The 19,730-nt window shown below is 34.9% G+C and overlaps 2 protein-coding genes across 2 annotated transcripts; both read left to right on the forward strand.

Moving 5' to 3' along the window:
• Positions 1-444: 444 nt before the first annotated feature.
• Positions 445-2,563, forward strand: LOC109070109. Its single transcript, XM_042754795.1, has 6 exons — positions 445-731; positions 809-890; positions 1,116-1,302; positions 1,526-1,647; positions 1,863-2,092; positions 2,176-2,563. Exons 1-5 carry the CDS (start codon positions 475-477, stop codon positions 1,956-1,958), a joined length of 744 nt encoding a protein of 247 aa, XP_042610729.1. The 5' UTR covers positions 445-474; the 3' UTR covers positions 1,959-2,092; positions 2,176-2,563.
• Positions 2,564-15,082: 12,519 nt separating this feature from the next.
• LOC109098712 (membrane-spanning 4-domains subfamily A member 4A-like) lies at positions 15,083-18,812 on the forward strand. The gene is made up of 8 exons (XM_042754781.1): positions 15,083-15,133; positions 15,464-15,671; positions 16,171-16,281; positions 16,376-16,444; positions 16,743-16,889; positions 17,154-17,267; positions 18,140-18,220; positions 18,413-18,812. Exons 2-8 carry the CDS (start codon positions 15,489-15,491, stop codon positions 18,482-18,484), a joined length of 777 nt encoding a protein of 258 aa, XP_042610715.1. The 5' UTR covers positions 15,083-15,133; positions 15,464-15,488; the 3' UTR covers positions 18,485-18,812.
• Positions 18,813-19,730: the final 918 nt, after the last annotated feature.

The raw sequence follows: 19,730 nt of genomic DNA on the forward strand, positions 1-19,730 counted from the left end.
CATTAAAAATGCACAGATATACTGTAATAAATTTATTAAACATACTATTTACATTACAAATTTATATTCAGTTTTATTATAAACCAAATTTAATCCATTTAATTTCACAGCCCCCTGTGTATATAATCAACCAGAACAGATTGAAGAGCAATTAGAAGAAAGTTTTGCGCTTGATGTTAGCCTGCTTTCCATAGAACCTCAATCGGACAAGAAAGATCTTAGTTTTCAGCCACTGAGTTCAACATCAACGTCTACCACAAACTCAGAAGAAGAGGAATGTGAAATGCATTGGAAACAGAAAAAATGGATTGTCAACGAGCCCAATGTCATGGAGCTGTTCAAAAGATGTCAAGAATGTGGCTCACTAATAACAGAAACCAGAAAAGCACCAGTGGGAAGTCTCCTCCATGTTTATTGGGAATGTGAAAAAACAACAACAAAGGAAAGTGGAGTTCATGCAGTGATGTTAGGGGAATGCCAGCTAATAATCTTCTTGTTTCTGCATGCACACTATTCACTGGAGCAACATATACAGACATCGCTGATTGGGCCACTTTGCTCAACCTTCAAATACCCCATAAAACCACTTACTTTGACATTCAGTCTTCCTACCTGATTCCAGTCATTGATGAAGAATATAAAGAACAACAGAAAGCAGCAATGAATGACTTACATTTACAAACTGAACTCTGTAATCCAGTTCATTTGTCCGGAGATGGGAGGTCAGACAGGCAAGTAAATGTAGTAATTTTATTTTTTGGACAATTTTAAAAAAATTTAACAAGTTTTGTACTTGTGGTTCTTTTAGCCCTGGATTTTCGGCCAAATACAACACGTACAGTTTCATGGATGACACAACAGACAAGATTGTTCACTTTGAATTGGTGCAGGTCAGTTTACATGACATAATTCTACATCCTGTATGTTATTAATTTTAAGTAACTTTAGTGGGTGTTCAGTATTTTAAAGTCAAGTACAGTAACATTACTGGCAGTTTTTACAATGTTATGATCAATATAAAATGGTTTTAAAAGTAAAAAAATAATATGTAATCATTTGAACATCAATGAAAATACACACAATCCTTGTTTATCTATCATGATATTGCATTTCAGGTTACAGAAGCATCCAGTTCTGTGGCCATGGAGCCAGTAGGATTCAAGAGGGCTGTGAACACAATACAAGAACAAGGAATCAAAATCGACGTGCTGACCACAGACAGATCGCCATCTATTAGAAAGATTATGCGTGTAGAATATCCCAACATTCACCACGAATTTGATATTTGGCATGTAGTCAAAGGTAACTGTCTCACAAGAGACTGAGAAAGAGATATTAATTATGAATTATCCAAAAGGCAACATAGTCTAAAACTTATTTATTCCTATGTAGGAATATACAATGTGTTGTTTTCATGCATTTAAAAAATTGCTACAATAAACCGTGAAGTACTAGATTAACCTTGTTATGCACTATATTGTCAATCCTTTTTAATTATTTTATAATTAAAATTATATTTTTTAAGGACTTTCCAAAAAGTTGTGCTCCATGTCAAGATACAAGGACAATCGAGAGCTGCAGCCATGGACACGAAGTATTTGCAACCATTTATGGTATTGCTCTGCAACTTGTGGAGGCGACCCTGACGTAAGTTCTGTAATGTTTTAATATTAAGTTTAATTTCTTTATACACACGCACAAATTTTACTTTGTTCTTTAAAGAAAGCTTTTTTTTTTTTTTTTTTTTTTTTTTTTGTAAGTTTTTAAATATTGGTGTTGCTGGACCATAAACATCTATTTTTCTATGTTTATAATTTATACATTTGTATAATAATTACTTTGAGTATTCATGTATTATACAGGAACTGATCGAAAATTGGAAGTCCATACTTTATCACATTACAGGTGTGCACAGTTGGTTTAAAAGAAGGAAAGCAGAAAAAATGTGTACACAATGATCTCAGTCCAGAACAGCAACGCAGAAAAAAATGGCTTGGAAAAGACTCACGTGCCTTCCACACACTGCAGAGTCTTGTCCTGGACAAAGGACTTGAAAAGGATTTGAGGCAAATGGCTCTTTTCAAACACACTGGTAAGTTATTTATATACACATAGTAATGTACATACACATGTACATGTAGGTACACCGTATAAATTTTTTTATTTTATCTTTAGGACAACTGGAGGTGTTTCATTCTGTCCTACTGAAATACTGCCCAAAGAACCTGCATTTTCATTATGCGTCCATGGTTGCACGAACACAACTCGCTATCCTTGACCATAATAAAAATGTAGGTCGTCAACAAGCAACAACCACTACTGGTAAGTTGAAAACAACATATTGTGTGTAACTACTAAAGATTTTTCAATATGGTGTGTGATGACAATAGATCTAAGTTAATCAAGTTGAGAATCAAATGTGAACATTCTATTGTAGTAATGTAATCAATACAAATCGTGTAATTTATTATGTTTCATCAATTTTCTTTTATTATAGGTGCATCTCGGTACAAAGTGGTTTTCCCCAAACATACCAAAGAATGGGTAGCCAAAACGATTTTTACACAAAACCACTCAAAAATTCAGAGAGTCTCTGGTTGAGAAAGTTGTACAGCGGCGGCTGGACACCAGCGTTGTTTACAAGGAAAGTTCTTGTCGTTTGACTCATCATCACCCATTGCCACAGAACATAGCCCTAACACCAAGGCCTGACAAGCAAGAAGTAATTGCAAAGCGTTTATCACGATTTGGACACTAATTTGCTTTAAAAATGTTGAAGTCTGTTATATACATTTATTTTTTTTTTTTTTTAGTTTTTCAGATTTTTTTCTTATTGGGGCAAAAACAGAAAACACTGTTGGTGAAACAAACAAAATATTTTTGGTGTTAGTGTGAAATGTATGGTCCTTACTGATGGTACCCCACATCAGTTGGAATTAAACATCAACAAATGTATTTCTCAAATTTGTTTTATTCTTCCAAAATAAACATTTGTGTGAGACATCAATAAGTATGTAGTGTTGATGTATATACAACAACAAATAACATTGACTATGCAAAAAAAAAAAAAAAAAAAAAAATACAGCAATTACAGTAACAAACAAGCCACAACAAATTATAATGTATATAAAAAATTTAACCTTGTAATTCAAATTGTATTTCAAATTATTATTCCTACAAAAGACCAAAAGCCTCTTCTGCTTCTCTGAAGCCTACATACTGTCCTGATGGAGAAGGGTATGACAGTCTGATGGCACTGACAACACAGGATGGAAGAACCCTCCTGTTGCGCGTCTTCCCAATCTCTCCCCTTTCAGCATCCATTCCAGAACTATCCGGTATGCCACCAGCCTATATTGACTGTAAAATAAAAGAAATGTGTGCAGTCAATCCCTTTTAAATAATTAACGTTAAAATATGAAAAATGATAACATGTATATGTAATAATCATACTACACGCGATACTTACTCAACTGTTAGGGTGCCACCAGGTCCTTGGGGCCTCGGACGGCGTCTCCAGTTAATTTTGGGCAAACTAAAAAACACCTCTAACACGCTGTTGCTCAGTAACGGTGGAAATCCATTTTGTTGGGTAATGCAGCGAGATGTAAACAGGGTCTCACCAGCTGACTCAATGATTGATTCTAATGGCGGGATTGAAATGGTCCAGTCGTGGCAGCATTGAGATTCTTCCTCTGTTGGCAATGGTTGGCATTTGCCACATGTGTGCACCACCACGTCTCGTTAGATCTTCGTCTGCCCGATGCTTGAGAGGTGTGTGTCGCTGCAGCATTCTCGTCCATCTGCCTAATTTCTTCCTCTGTGTATTCCGGTTCAAAAAGGTAGGGCAGGGCGAAAAACTCCATCTCATCTTCTCCTCTAAGTTTAAAATCGTCCGACATCGTCGTTTTACCTTTTAACTTCCTTTTTTTTTGTAAACGGCGTTTAATTTTCTTTGCACGTTCAACTTGTAAACACTGACACGGTACTTCCGCCTACGTCAAGCTTGACCTTTTCAACGTAATTGCGTATTACGTGACGTCTTCAACGCGCATCACAGTACAGAGCAAGGCCAGCGTTTGTTCTTATAAAACTTAAACTTTTTTATTTATTTTGGAAATGACCGATTGTTTCGCTAGATAAGACCCTTATTCATCGTCTGATATCGTTTAAAGCCATTTGAAGCTGCACTGAAACTGTCATTTGGACCTTGAACCGTTTGGGTCCCATTAGAGTCCATTACATGGGGGAAAATCCTGGAATGTTTTCATCAAAAAACCTTAATTTCTTTTCGACTGAAGAAAGAAAGACATGGGCATCTTGGATGACATGGGGGTGAGTAAATTATCAGCAAAAGTTTTTTTAAAAGTGAACTTCTCCTTTAAGACCAAGTGGAATCCTCTGCCGGCTGCTCGCTCGCTCCCGCTTCACAGCGAGCACGTCTCACGCTAACCGAGTTAGGTTTTTTTAACCTCCGCGTTTTGACTTCAGCTAACAGTTAATCAGTTTGGGAGAATGCAAACAACGTGATTCCAACATCCAGCCATGCAAGAAAACGTGCATTTTACCCGAGGGAAGACATAATCAATAAGGAAAGTCATCTTTCTTTAATGTAGGTAATGTTGTTAAATACCTAGATGAAACAATTTATATTTAAATAACTTACAGCGTACTCTTAACCTTGAATATCATTCTTAAACAACAGAACGACCAATGAAGTGTCAAGCACCCAAAGCAGTCCATTAATTCTAAAGTTATCCTTAATTGAAAAATAAGCATTTCCATTTGTACTGTAGTAAGCCTATTGTATAGCTATGACACACACGCAAATCAGTCAGAAAGAGCTTTATTGTCAAGTGTGTTTGCACATAGAAGGAATTTGTTTTAGTGTCACAAGCTTCCAGAACACTGAGAAAACAACAACACACACAGATAATAAAAAATAAGATGTGAACAGATAATTAAAAATTTGATAAAAAAAAGAAAAAACTGTAATTTTGTGAAATAGCCTATCATTGCAATTTAACATAACAGTTTTATATTTTAATATACTTTAAAATATAATTGATTCCTGTAAAGCCATGCTAAATTTTTCAGCATCATTATGATCCATCAGAAATCATTAAATTATGCTGATTTATATCAGTGTTGGAAACAGTTGTGCTGCTTAATATTTTTCGGGACCTGTGATATTATTTAAGGATTCTTTGATAAATAAAAAGTATAAATAACAGTATTTATTCAAAATACATATTCATATTTTGTGTATGTGTGTGTTAAATATACACTACTGTTTGGTCAGTACATTTCTTTCTTTTTTTTTTTTTAAAGAAACTTTTAGAAAACTTTTATTCAGCAAGGATTAAGGTGTTAAATGGATAAAAAGTGATACTGTTAGAATATTGTCAAAATTTCTATTTTGAATAAATTCTGTTGTTTTAACTTTTTATTTTATTTATGGAACACAGATTCCAAAAATATTAAGCAGCACAACAGTTTGATAATATTATCAACACTGATAATAACTCAGCATATTAGAATGATGTTCTGAGTAATGATGCTGAAAATACAGTGCTGCGTCACAGAAGTAAATTAATAAAAATGATATTTAAAAGTATAATAAGAAAGGAAACCAATATTAGAAATTGCAATAATATTTCACAATATTACTATTTTTGTGTATTTTTGATCAACTAAATACAACCTTGATGAGCATAAGAGCCTCCATTAAAAAACATTACAAATCTAAACGATACATACCCGTATATATATATATATATATATATAATGTATGTATACAATATATTTATCCCTATATTTCACCTATATCGTCAAGCATCTTTAAAACCTAAAAACGTAATTTCTGTTTTCTTAAAATTTTTTGTATGTTCTGTACATTATTCTTTCTCTTTTCTGCATTTAACCCTCTGCTGTAGTTTATTTCTAATAAATCTGACATTGTATACTACGTATTGTTGGCTCTGTGACACATTGTTTATTTTCCTGTATTCTACCATGCTGATGACCATGCAGCAGAGTTGGAGTGGACCTCTTGTTGAAGAACTTCTCCAGGCAGGCACTATGAAACCATCTGACTAGTAAGAAAAAACCTCAAACATTCAGAAGTTTATCAGATATTAAAAATATATGTCAAATAAATATCAAATAATTTTTTGAGTCCTGTATGTCTTACAAGGCCATCCTGTTTAACACTGCACTGAGGACACTACAACCAGAGAGGTACAACATAATTCAAAATGAGACACAGATGATAATAAAAAGTGCTTTGAAATGAAAATTAATACTGGTAAGACGGAACCGAGTACTGTGACTGTGCCTCACTTCAAAGTGAAACAGTCTGTAATGGTCATCTGCCATGCCAGATCGATTGTGAAAGGGAATTATAAGTAAGATTTTCTAAACTTTAAATGTAGTAAAGTGTAGACTTTGTTGCTTGTGGAAACCTCACACAAGCCTGAAAGGTGCTTTAAACTTAAAATCTTATTTGCACTCTTGAAAACTGTTCACCAAAGACTAAATTTCAGTCCAGCAGAATTTTCTCCACACTTCACCACCAAGATCAAAATGAGCACTGTGAATGTAAAAGCTTCACATTACATTTATAACAACCATTGTTAATATTTGAATTATATTGAATTATATTATGCCTTGATAGTGGACAATACCGGATATTTTGACCAAACATATTTAGGGTTCAGATCACGCTATACGTCGAGAATAATGCACTTTTTTTTTTTTTAAATGGCATTTATCAGTTTTTTGCAATGAACTTTTCACACTTGCCATACTCCAACAAGGTGAACGCACTGACCAAACAAAATCAAAATTGATGGCAGTGTGAAATGACCATAATGCTGTTTGTTAGGTGTGAGATTCATTAAACTTGGTTTGCATCTACATCTATTCAGAAGTGCACCAGTGTGAATCATAATTTCCCCCACATTTGCTGTATATCCATAAAGTCATATCTATTGCCCCGTTTCCACCGAAATTACCTGGAACAATTGTACCAGGAACTTTTTTGCCCAGGAACTATTTTCCCCCACAGACCTGTTGCTTTCAGCGTTTTCCCACGCGCGGTCTAAAGTACCTTGAAGATTAGGCAAATAGTCTGGTGACGTAAGCCTGCGCGTGTTTCTCAATACAGAGTATGCAAATTTTGGACTTGCATCCTCGGTAGTTCGGACTTTGCGAGTTTGACTCGGGAGTGTGATCTCCCGCGGATGAAACGACGCAAGTCCGGTAATTCTGCAAACAACAGCGTACTTAACATCAGTCAGCTCACCTTGGCTACTGCAATTTTCCTCACTGTATATTTACAATAAGACGAAATAGGCTATGATATCAAATACCACTGCCTCCTTTCGTTTTCCATTTAAACATAATAATAGCCGCAGAAAATGTACTTCCTTCAGGGAAATGTGTATATATACAGCCTACAATACAATGAAATGAAATATTATATTCAATTTCCTTTTTATTTTCATTTTAAAGGGTTAGTACAGCCAAAAATGAAAATTATGTCATTAATGACTCACCCTCATGTCGTTCCAAACACGTAAGACCTCCGTTCATCTTCGGAACACAGTTTAAGATATTTAGATTTAGTCCGAGAGCTTTCTAGTCCCTCCATTGAAAATGTATATACGGTATAACTGTCCCACGTCCAGAAAGGTAATAAAAACATCATCAAAGTAGTCCATGTGACATCATAGGGTCCGTTAGAATTTGTTGAAGCATCGAAAATATATTTTGGTCCAAAAATAACGACTTTATTCAGGATTGTCTTCTCTTCCGGGTCTGTTGTGAAAGCGACTGCTGTGACTGTTGACGTACGACGCTGCTGACGTGTTTTCTGGTGCGCCCAATAACAAAGAAAACACGTCAGCAGCGTCGTACGTCAACTGTCACAGCAGTCAGTCTCACAATTGAATGAAGACCAAAGATTACCTGTTAGATTTACACAAACCTTATTATATTTTAAGTTTAACCACTAAAGAGACATCAGAGCCAGCGCAAAACATAAGAACTACCAGACGAGAAAAAACTCCACTAGGATAAAACACCAACAAGCTCCCGCTGATCACGTGGAGCTGACCGTCTCTGAAATCGGCGAAACACATTTTTAAATTAAATAGGCGCTGTCCTTTATAGACCCCTTAATCGCCTACGTCACATGTGACGTCACCGCTCTAGCTGGAGGCAAAACATAAGGAAGAACTCATAGCAGGCGCACTAAAAATTTGAGGTTTTGACTTTAAAATGTCGTCTTGTTGTGTTTTTGGGCTGCCAGAATAGAAGGAACAGCACTTTTGGTTCAAAACTAAAGTTTCACCGGATCCCGGCAGACATTCCTTCACAGAAATCAAGACAGAGCAATTGTGGTTGAATGCAATACGGTGTACAGTTCTAGACAGAGACGATCATCATAATAATGCTCGTGTTTGCAGTGCACACTTCATATTAGGTAAAATAATCTATGCATATGTACTGGTGTGTTGGTTTTATCTAGTACAAATCAGCAAGTTTTATGTTTTATAGGTGAAAAGTCGCCAACCTTCAGCGCACTAGCTAGCTTAAATGTTAAACAAACATACAGCGAATAGATGTGTGTGCCCATCCTTTGAATGGTCCTCTTAAAATAATCCACATTGCTAATCATAGTTAGCCCAGCGATAGGTTACATTAGACAATAAGCCTTGACAAAATTTTAGAACCCAAACCACCCGAAAGTAATTTCATATGTTGTCTAGGAAAAGTATTGGTCTTGTTTCCCAATGAGAACAAGATACACAGAACTACACCAGGCCTTTAGCTAAAAATAAATAAATAAATAAATTAGGCTACTGTAATGTTATCCACTCGGTCATTATATTTTGGTCAGTGAACTGAGTGATCAACTGAATTAATTGATAAATGTATGCTAACTCCCACTTTTTTTATTATATTTTTTTTGTCACGGTCCCGCAGAGGTCAGTGACTGTATATATTCGGACAGTTTCCGAAACCTTCTTCTGCATCCATGTTTAATAAATTCCCTCCTAAAACGTGCTTGTAGTTTACGCTTGTCAACATTGCGTCCGCGCCTCTCTTTGCCTCCAGCTAAGCCCCGCCCCACCCGGGAGACGTTGCAATGTTTACAAACTTTCGAAGGGGTCTCTATATAACTAACGACAGATTGAGTTTTCAACAACTACATTCTCGCCTGAAAATACTTTAAAATTACATTTCATGATACAATAACAGTAATATTTTTGAAAATTATCGAGAAATAAATGGTGGTTGAAATCACGATGCAGTTGGAGTGAACTCAACAAATCAGCATGTTTAGGCGCTTCTCAGTCTGAACCGCCCAGCCAAAAGTTCCGGACTTCCGGCTTTGAAAAAGTAAAAAGTACTGCACCTCGTGAGCAGGGACTTTCTGAGGGGGCCATTTTTCTATCCCGGAACTTTATTTAGATCCTGGTTCCTGCTGTGGAAGCACACCCCTAGTGTACCAGCCCGAAGTCCCTAGTTCCTGGGTAAAGTTCCAGCGGTGGAAACGCGGCTTATGTCCTAGTCTTCTTTCAGTGGTTAAGATCCAATATTTTTTTTTGATGGACACAAGTTTCGGAGGCATTGTGTAAATGTGATTGACACAACGTGAGGTCGTATTTATTTTTTAATGTGTGAAAATATCTGACTATAGTGTGCAGTGACCTTAAAGGTTAAGGGTACAAACACTTGACCAGAATCATGTCAAGTGACAATTGACTAATCCAGATGTTTTTTATCTTCTTTCTTGTTTTGTTTTGTTTTGCAGATGCTGTCATGAAACGCCATGAAAAGGCAACTGCTGGACACCTGGGACAGGCCATCAATTCCAAGTTGGCGGAACTGAGGATTCAACTGAAGAAAAAGGAGACCTGTCAGAGTTTAGAGTTGTCTAATAGAGAGGGTGAATGGAAGGAACAACATCCAAACCCTGCCGCGCGCTTTCCTTCAAGATTTTTTTATGGATTTATATAATGGTGTTTTTTTCGTAAAGTAAAGACAGTGGCAAAATTAACATGACAATACTTTGATGTTTTGTTCTACAAATTAAACTACACACACACTCCAAAAACACCAATTTTGATACAATTTACATTTGCACGAAAAAAAAAAAATCAAAGTATTGTCAGTGTAATTTTGCCACTGCCTTTACTTTACGAAAAAAACACCATTATATAAATCCATAAAAAATCTTGAAGAAATCAGGGGCAGGGTTTGGATGTTCTTCTTTCACCCTCTCTATTAGACAACTCTAATTTTTTTTTTTTTTTATTTTACACAGAGTTTAATTAATTAAAAAAAAAAAAAACTCCTCTTCAAGAATTACTTTTCATGTTTTTAGCATCATCCTTTAGTATTCATAATAGCAATTTCAGTAAAGTTGCTGGTTTGATTTATGTTTAAACTGTGCAGTTATGTGCAGTTCTGTTCTTTTGTTTTGTCAATGTCAATAAAATTCTTGTTTTTCTATAGCAGGTGTTATGTCATCTGAATATACTGCTCATTTTTGCAAGTGAATTTATACTTAAGTGATTTGTACATTTTTCAGTCTCCAATTTCTGTTCAGTATTTGAATGTTTAAATTCATATATGTATATGTATGTATATATATAATATATATACTATATATATATATATATATATTTTACAATTATAGTACATATTTACATGTACTGAAATGTAATATGTTAACAAAGTATTAGAAATTAATACATAGAACATATATTGCCAAATTAATATATTTACATAGTCTGATATCTTAATGTATTTACATATATATGGAAATAAATATAATGTAAATATTTACAATATAAAATATATTAACCATATATATAAATGTAAATATATTTACATGTACTGAAATGTAATATGTTAACAAATATTAGAAATTAATATATAGACATATATTGAGCTGCATAATGAGCCATTCAGTCAGCTGTGTCACTGAGAGGGATGAGTTACAAGAAAGAAGTGTGAGGACAAACCCAAATAAATGTATAGTATTTTATGTTTGTAGTTTTATTTAGAATATATTTAATTATCCCACAACATAATTAATATTCACTTGTGAGTGCAGTTAAACAGTTTTATTAGGAACAATCAAAGCTGACTTTCAAACTGAAATTTTTAGCATCATTACTCCAGTCACATCGCTTCCAAATCCTTCAGAAATCCTGGGTTTATACAATCTATTTTCTACAAAAAAAACATTTATTGTTATTATTATCATTATTATTAAAATTATTATTAATGTTGAAAAGAGCTGAGAATATTTTTTTCAGGTTTTTTAGGGGGGATAAATTGAAAGAACAGCATTATTACATTTATTGTTACAGTTACATTTATTTGTTACATTTATATTATTTACATCAAGCTTTTGAATGGTATAGTAGTGTATAGTGTTATTGACTACTTCATAATATTTCACTTGATATACATTTAGTCAGGAATTATAGTTTGGAAAAAGTCTTTGGAAAAATGTCTAACTAGTAAAATGTTTACACGTTATGTGAAAACTAGTACAAGTATATAAATAAATAAAAAGAGACTTACTCATGTTTATGATCTCTCCTGCCCATACAGAAGTCACATAGATTGAAATATATTTAAAATAAATACATTTTTATATATTGAAATATCTTAAATTTAAATAGAAGAAAATATATTTTTGTAATATATTTTAAAATATATTTACATATATTTTATAAAACATATTTAAATATTTGATTTTGGCCGCTTTTTAATATTTTCAACATATATTAAACATATGTAAATATATTTTATTGGAAAAATTTACATATATTTATTTCCCATATATGTAAATATATTAAGATATCAGACTATGTAAATATATTCATAACATTTTTTTTCTCAAAAACACAATCATGTACATACATGCTGCTCACAAATTATTATAGCCCAGTTTTTGCTGATTACAGTGAGATTAGACTTTAGCCATTTGATATTTATAAGAAACTGAAAAAAGCACAAATGTCAGGGCATGACAAAACTCCAGGCCCCAAAAATACCCTTAGACTCCAGAGGGTTAAAGGCAGTTGTCATCATTGAATTCAGTGATGTCATCATGCAGAATGCAGCTCAGTTCAGTTTAAAATAGTATCTGTGCAATAATTTGCAATCAAGTCAATGATATCGCTGTAAATGAAGTGTCCCCAACTAAGCAAGTCAGAGGCGACAGTGGCAAGGAACCAAAAATCCATCAGTGACAGAATGGAGAAAAAACCTTGGGAGAAACCAGGCTCAGTCGGGGGGCCAATTCTCCTCTGACCAGACGAAACCAGCAGTTCAATTCCAGGCTGCAGCAAAGTCAGATTGTGCAGAAGAATCATGGAGAGTTATCTGTTTCCTGTGGTCTGTCCCGGTGGTCATCTGAGACAAGGTCTTTACAGGGGATCTGTCTCTGGGGCTCTAGTCCTGGTCTCCTCTGTCTTTCAGGGCTGTAGAGGTCCTTTCTAGGTGTTGATCCACCATCTGGGCTGGACACATACTGGATCCGGGTGACTGCAGTGACCCTCTGACTTGGATACAGACTGGATCTGGTGGCTACGGTGACCTCGGAATAAGAGAGAAACAGACTAATATGAGCGGAGATGCCATTCTTCTAATGATGTAGCAAGTACATCGGGTGTTATGGGAACGCAGTCGACGCAGATGGCACCATAGTCAAGTCCTTGCTCACCAATTCTGGAAGCACTTCATCAGGTTCTACCTTCCCAGCCTTCAGACCCACCAGAAGTGGCAAGATGAGAAATCTGACATCCAGGTTGGCACCGTCGTCCTGATCGTCGACTCCCAGCTGCCAAGAGCACTCTGGCCAGTAGGCCGGGTGTCAGGTATTCCCTGGAACAGACAGCAGAGTAAGAACAGCCCAAATTAAGGTGGGAGAGAAGTCATACACACGCCCAGTCGCATGCCTCATCCGATTGCCTGCCATACCAGATTAAAGCTACTCTGAACAGTATAGTGTAGCTCTAAACAGCCCTTTAAGTAGTTATCGCTACACTCTCTGCCTTTTTTCAGATGTCCTTTCACATTTGCATTAGCTTTGTGGTACAGGGCTAGAATTATGTCATGACTAAAGTTCAGGCCAGATGGGATATTGTACTTAGCCTTAAGTACCTTACCCTTAAGTTTAGTAAAATCCACCATAACGACCAAATAATGTCACAGTGTGGTGCGGGAGAGAAGCACGTGAACAAGGAAGATGATGATGATACAAAGTATTTAATAATCCACATGGGGTTATTCATAGAAAGCAGGCAGAAACCCACATACACACTGATGAGACCGGACAACCAAACACTGAACAGAATGCAACTTATAAGGGGAATGTTATAGAGGGTAATTGACAAGACACACCTAAACATAATGGTGCAATCAACAGGAGACAGTAACTAGGTCACACAGAGCACAGGTGGAATGAAAACAGTTCAGGGGTGTGACACATAAATTTGGTCACATATCACTGTTCTGGGGTCTCATTTATAAAACTCTACGTAGATTTCATCCTTAAAGTGGACATAGGCACAAAAGCTAGATTTTGTGTATGCACAAAAGTTTTCAGATTTATAAAACCATGCGTACACCAGAACCTGCGCAAAAATCCCTTTATAAATCCCAGTCAGGGGAAGATTGTGCGTACGTGCATCTCCACCTCATCTCCTCCCCAAAATAACCATACATGGAGCTTACCACACCTTGTTTTACTATGCATAACCTCATCTGCATATCATTTCCATGCATATTCCCACCACGTGACACCATGTTTAACACCGAGACATTAAGGAAATATGAGATGGGGACTATAATGCCATTTGTGCCATTTACATAAATTTTTATTGCTAAAAATGATCCAGTATCCTTGTTAAGTTTTATAATAAATATATGAAAATATCCATAAAACAAAATGGTTTATAGTTGTTCTCAGATATATTTTAGAATAGAGTTGATCTCATTCTTTTCCACTGGCCAAATAGTATTTCAATTGTTTTAAACAATTCAATTCAAATTAAATGTATACAGTTTTACTGGTGAACATCTTTTAGCTATTTTTAGTGGAAACAGATAGGCCCATATTTATTACAGTGTAAATACAATTGTCTGAATCGGCAAGTCACTGACAAAGTATTTTAAAAAGAAAACGTGCAAATCTTACCGTTTCTCCTAGTTATATCCTTCAAATATAGTGGTATTTTTCATTGTGCTGTTGAGATGCCTTCACACGACATCAACACCTCTGTGCAGCTGCGGTTATACAGAAAGCTATTATCATTGGTCCTGTACCGGACAATGGACCGTTCGACCACCAAATCCAGCAGTGTCCACCATAATATCGAAGTAGCCTAAGTGTGTATCATTGATCATTGTTCTCGCTAAAATATTTCTCATGTGATCCGTAGTTTAGTTTAAAGATTAATTATTGTGTACTTTATAGCACTACTCGCTGTCATTAAAACATAGCATACCACAGGAAAATTATTTAGCCTATTGTTATTAAAATCATGTAATTATGTTTTTTTGTAAAATTATGTAATTTCAGTGTTTATCTCCAATAATGTGAGTGGGATATTTAATGTAAATGTGTATATCGACATGAAAACAGTTTAAAATCGCTGTTTACTTAATTACTTTTCTCACTCCAGGAAAAAGAGTGCGTACGCATGGTCTAGAATGTCCGTATGGTGCATATATATGTACGCCAAGTTTATTTTTTATAAATCATGATATGTGCGTGGAAAATTGCGTACGCATGTTTCTATGCCCATTCTGTGCATACGCAACGTTTATAAATGAGACCCCAGATCATTATTTGTATCGCTTTTTCTTTCAATATGTACAAACCTGTTTCTAAATCAGCAGGTAGGTTACTTTTTATAATGCACAACATAAAGACATTCATGAATACTTATCTTATCTTATGAAAGGAAAGATATTTGTATATTTCCTGGTAGCAGTGCCCAGGTTTGTGTTTTATAAAGCTCAGGTGATAAGGAGCAGTGGCAAAGTGTGACTACGCAGCAAAGTGACTCTATACAGAGCAAACTGAAGAGAGTTTCTGGTAAAACATATTATACACTTACATTAAATTTGACTAACTTTATACCAAACCTATTTTTGCATTATGTCTGCATTTTGTTATAGTTGGTTTTTAACTAAATGCTATTAATGAATTTTTTATTTTTTTTATTTTGTAAAATTCTATAATGGCTGGTATCGTACTTTTGTAAATGTCTTTGGAAAAGAGAATCTGCTAAATATCTAGGATGTACATGTAGATTAATTTAAACAATAACTGTATTTATGAAGTATGTTATCTGTTTTGAATATATATACACACACACACACAGAACACATTTACATGTTTTGATGTACTATGATTTTTGTATAGGTCAATATCAGATTTGGAAGCAAGAATGTCCCAAACAGTTTTACCCGTGAACTCTTCAACACTCATCATCCAGATTCAACCACCAACACAAACAACACCAGCTGGGACTGTGACAAATGCTCCTGCGCCTGTTTATGTCCAACAGATCGCAGGAGTTTCTCCTAATGGACTTCAGGCATTTCTGAAAAGCCAACCAAAAACCCTTGGGGTAGGAATTTATTTTATAAACCTAAGTAAACTTTAATGTGTGTATGTAAGTGTGAAGTAAGACAATTACATGAATATATTCTTTAAAAAATAAATAAATAAATAAATAAGTTAAAGCATACGTAGTGTTTTTTCATTGTACTTACTTTAAAACATATTGTTTTGGTGATAACGCAATATAAGATGAGGTTTATTATTTACAGATTAAAATTTACAGTGTACCAGTCACATAAAAGTCACAAAGAATGTCTTAGGAGTTGCAAACTATCAAAAAATGTGAACTAATGGACAAATTGTGCTCATCTGCAAATGAATTCATACAATAAGAGCTCCATGCTTGTAGAATATTTTTTGGGGGAGATATGTTTTTTTAGTATAATCATACTTCCATAACTACAGTCACCATAAATTTATATTGTACATTTTATATTGATTCCCAAAATCTGAAATGGTTTTACTTTAAAGAAGACACTCTTGTACATTTTTCTTGTCCTTCACAGACTGTCCAGGTAATGATTGGTTTGCTGACTTTCATGCTTGGGATCGTGTCTACAGTTCATGCGGATTCCACGATTGTCTTTTTTGGTATTCCTTACTGGGGATCACTTATCGTAAGAAACAATTACAATTAAGTGATCTGTCTTTATAATTCAAGCTACATTTTCCAGCAGAAGCCTTAATTTTTGTCTTTCTCTCTCTTCTCAGTACATTATTGCAGGTTCACTCTGCATTGCTGCCGAAAACAAACTTAATTCACCCTCCGGTTTGTGTTTGGTATGTACACAACACTTGTTACTATTACTTGTTACTGCCCAACACTGGCAGGTGACATAATAATAATAATAATAATAATAATAATAATAATTGCATTTCTTTCAGTAATGGCTAGAAACAGTTTTTCCCCTTTATCATTAAATGTATATTTTCCGATTTCTATCTATAAAAAAATATATATATTTTTTCACACTACATATACTTTTTCATCTACATTAACATGATATGTTAACAAAATGTGTTACAGCTCTTCCTAAATTATTAATGTGTTTTATGTTTTTTTTTTTTCTGCCTATAGGTGAGAGGTTCACTTGGAATGAACATTTTCAGTGCTATAACTGCAGGTTTTGCAGTTATTATAATTTCGGTTGATTTGGCTATTCAACAATTGAACTACAGTTACTGCAGTGATTATAAGTGTTTTGATTTGGAGGAAAGGTATAAGGTATGTCACCTTTTACATTCACATTTATTTAGTAATTACATTACGATAACTGTGTGGTCAGTACACTTGTCAAAAGTCAATCCTTAATATGCACTCAGTCTTTTTTCCCCCAAAATTTCAGAAGTAGTTTATAGATCTCTTATATTTCTGATCATTTATAATGCAAGAAGGCATTGACATTATACATTAAGCAGCCGGCGTTCCAGTGTGAGTACTAATTATCAATTGTTTTACTATTTGAGCTGATGTTGTATTTTCTCTCAGACCCTCTTCTCGGGAATCGGTAGTGTTTCACTGATATTTGCCTTGCTTGAGTTTATCATCTCCATCTATCTATCATCTTTTGCCTGTAAAGCCACTTCCTGCTGTTATCCACAGGTGAGTAATGCATCAAGTCAACTGACTATATGGGTCATTGCTACTATTTGGTGGATTTTATGGCCACAAAAAAAAATATTAGGGGTGTAACGATGCACTTCGCTCAAGAGACGATATTGAAGTAATTATCTTACACAGTTAAAGACTGAACAAAATCCAAACACTGTAAAGTTATTGGCACAAACTTCTCTCCAATATGATTTTACACAAGTCTTTTCAGACTGTACATAAGCTTCTAACTTCTGAATGCAGCTGTATGTGACCTTCTAACTGAACTCCTTTCCATAAACTGAACATAAAAAATAAGACTGTCAAAAGATTAAAATATTTTATCAAATTAATCACATGATGTGCTGATTAATTAATCACCCCAAAGAACATTTAAAGTCATTATTGTGTTAAATGAGAAAAACATTAAATAGACACTACAAAAAGTAGCTTTAGAAATTAATATTTTGATTCAACACTATAAAAAAATCATTATAAATGGGTATTAATGTTACTGTTAATGAAACTAAATACCCAAGTAGGTGGTTCTACTTGTCCTTTAAAATCTTAAGTGTAATGCCCTAATTCACCTGACTTGCTATAAGTGACAGTTTCAAGAAAGCAACTCTTGATATATATTTTGACATTTTCCAAAATGTCATTTTAGAGCTAGTAATGGAGCTTGAGTCACTGATACGCAGAGATCGAAGTGAATGTAAATGACCTGAGTCTGTGCATCTCTCAAAAGCGTTTAGTAGCAGCATCTCTACAAAAACCCAAAAAAAAAAACCCTGTAATATTGAAATTGTCTGTCAGTGTTATTGCATTTATGGCATTTCACAGTAAGAAGACATAAAACGCTACATGTGCATTTTTTTCCCAAGATGCCGTATTTTGCACAAGGTTTACCTCCACTGTCCTGTGATTTTAGGCCCTGTCATTACCATGAACCTAAGAGCCCAGAGGTAAGAGAAGCTTGAAACACCACTTTAATTGGACTTTGAGTAAAATGATACACAAAAAATATGAAAAAGTGAAAAACTTTTTAGTGTTGAGGGTCCTTGTACTAGAAATGTCTAAAGCACTAAGTAGTTGGTGCAATAATTATTTATTATCAATGTAAGGAAGCTGATCATATACATTTTTTTTCCTTGCAGATATCTGTGATCAGCAACCCGTCCATGAATCACCAACCTGCAGAAATTCCTCCACAATACAATGAAATATAAATAAATATGAATAGTAAAAAGGGGTCAGTCACGTGATCCTGCAGTTGTGTGTGCTGCTTTTGTGGGACAAAAGGCTCCCTGTCCCTTACTACTAATGTACTGTCATTAGAAAAGAGAAGAAGCACAGAAGAAATCACTTGATCAGATTACAGATTTTTTTTAACACACGTGTAAATTATAACTATTCAAGACACTAATAAATACTGTTTCCTGATTTTCTTTCTTTAGTTAAGTCAAAGTTGCCTTATCATCAGTGAAACTGGATAGATTGTTTTGAACAAGTAATAGACAATACTGTAATACTTTAGGAATAAAATATACTGAATAAAAATGGCTTATTCTTGTCTTTAACCTTTATTTAACCATGCAGGTCACTTGAATTAATGAATTCTTATTTACAACAATGGTCTGGAATTGCCACCTTGTTTATAACATGTAGTTTGACACAGAAATTCGAATATTTTTCTGTTACTCTAATAGTCTGCATTTACTTTGTTTAATGAACATCTATTTTGGCAAATTATATTTTTCTCCCATTCGAAAATGAATGAGGGCTTTATGTCACTCCCAAAACTTTGCTGCATTAGAAGCCAAAAAACAAAACATTAATTTAAATATTAAACAGATTATATTTATAAGTATGCAAATAGCCCTTCCTTTATAATCACTAAAACACATTATGATCTTGTGACGGCGGGGTGAATGAAGGACTGGAAACAATAGCGAGTTATACAATTTAATGGAAATAAACAAACAAACAGGAATGAGACAACGATGCTGGGAAGACGACAATCCAAGATGGTGGTGAGGTGGTGAGGAATCCGGATGATGACGGTGAGAAGGCAGCAGGAGAGGATGACACAGGAACTGCAGGGAATAGAGCCGAAGGTAAGTCTTTGTGGCAGAGTGATAGTGCGGAGAGTGGATGAGGTTCCAGGGAAACACGAACATCCAAACGCAGACAACACTGAAGCCAACAGACGGGGAAACGACATTAAACAACGATCTCACAAACACAAGACGTAAGACAAGCCATTATATAGAGAGTGAGTAATGAGTGCCAGCTGTTGCTGATGACAATTAACGGCGCACGCCCACAAACTAATCAGTGCAGACGCGAAACACACCGACTTCACCACAAAGTGCAAAACCCAGAGATCACGGTTTACCAACCGTGACTGATTATAAAAACTAAATAAAAACTTTTTGAGATCTATGAACTTCTTATTTACATCTTGTTATGGGT

Source organism: Cyprinus carpio, unplaced genomic scaffold (assembly GCF_018340385.1).
Source record: "Cyprinus carpio isolate SPL01 unplaced genomic scaffold, ASM1834038v1 S000006593, whole genome shotgun sequence".
Classification (NCBI taxonomy): Eukaryota; Metazoa; Chordata; class Actinopteri; order Cypriniformes; family Cyprinidae; genus Cyprinus; species Cyprinus carpio.

What these genes read in the sequence shown, in the direction of transcription:
- LOC109070109 (XM_042754795.1), top strand. Translation starts at nt 475, where the DNA reads ATGCCAGCTAATAATCTTCTTGTTTCTGCATGCACACTATTCACTGGA. An exon ending in GGAGATGGGAGGTCAGACAG is followed by an intron (nt 732 to 808) that starts GCAAGTAAATGT and finishes TGGTTCTTTTAG; the next exon opens with CCCTGGATTTTCGGCCAAAT. An exon ending in TATTTGGCATGTAGTCAAAG is followed by an intron (nt 1,303 to 1,525) that starts GTAACTGTCTCA and finishes ATATTTTTTAAG; the next exon opens with GACTTTCCAAAAAGTTGTGC.
- LOC109098712 (XM_042754781.1), top strand. Translation starts at nt 15,489, where the DNA reads ATGTCCCAAACAGTTTTACCCGTGAACTCTTCAACACTCATCATCCAG. An exon ending in CACCCTCCGGTTTGTGTTTG is followed by an intron (nt 16,445 to 16,742) that starts GTATGTACACAA and finishes TTCTGCCTATAG; the next exon opens with GTGAGAGGTTCACTTGGAAT. An exon ending in ATGAACCTAAGAGCCCAGAG is followed by an intron (nt 18,221 to 18,412) that starts GTAAGAGAAGCT and finishes TTTTCCTTGCAG; the next exon opens with ATATCTGTGATCAGCAACCC.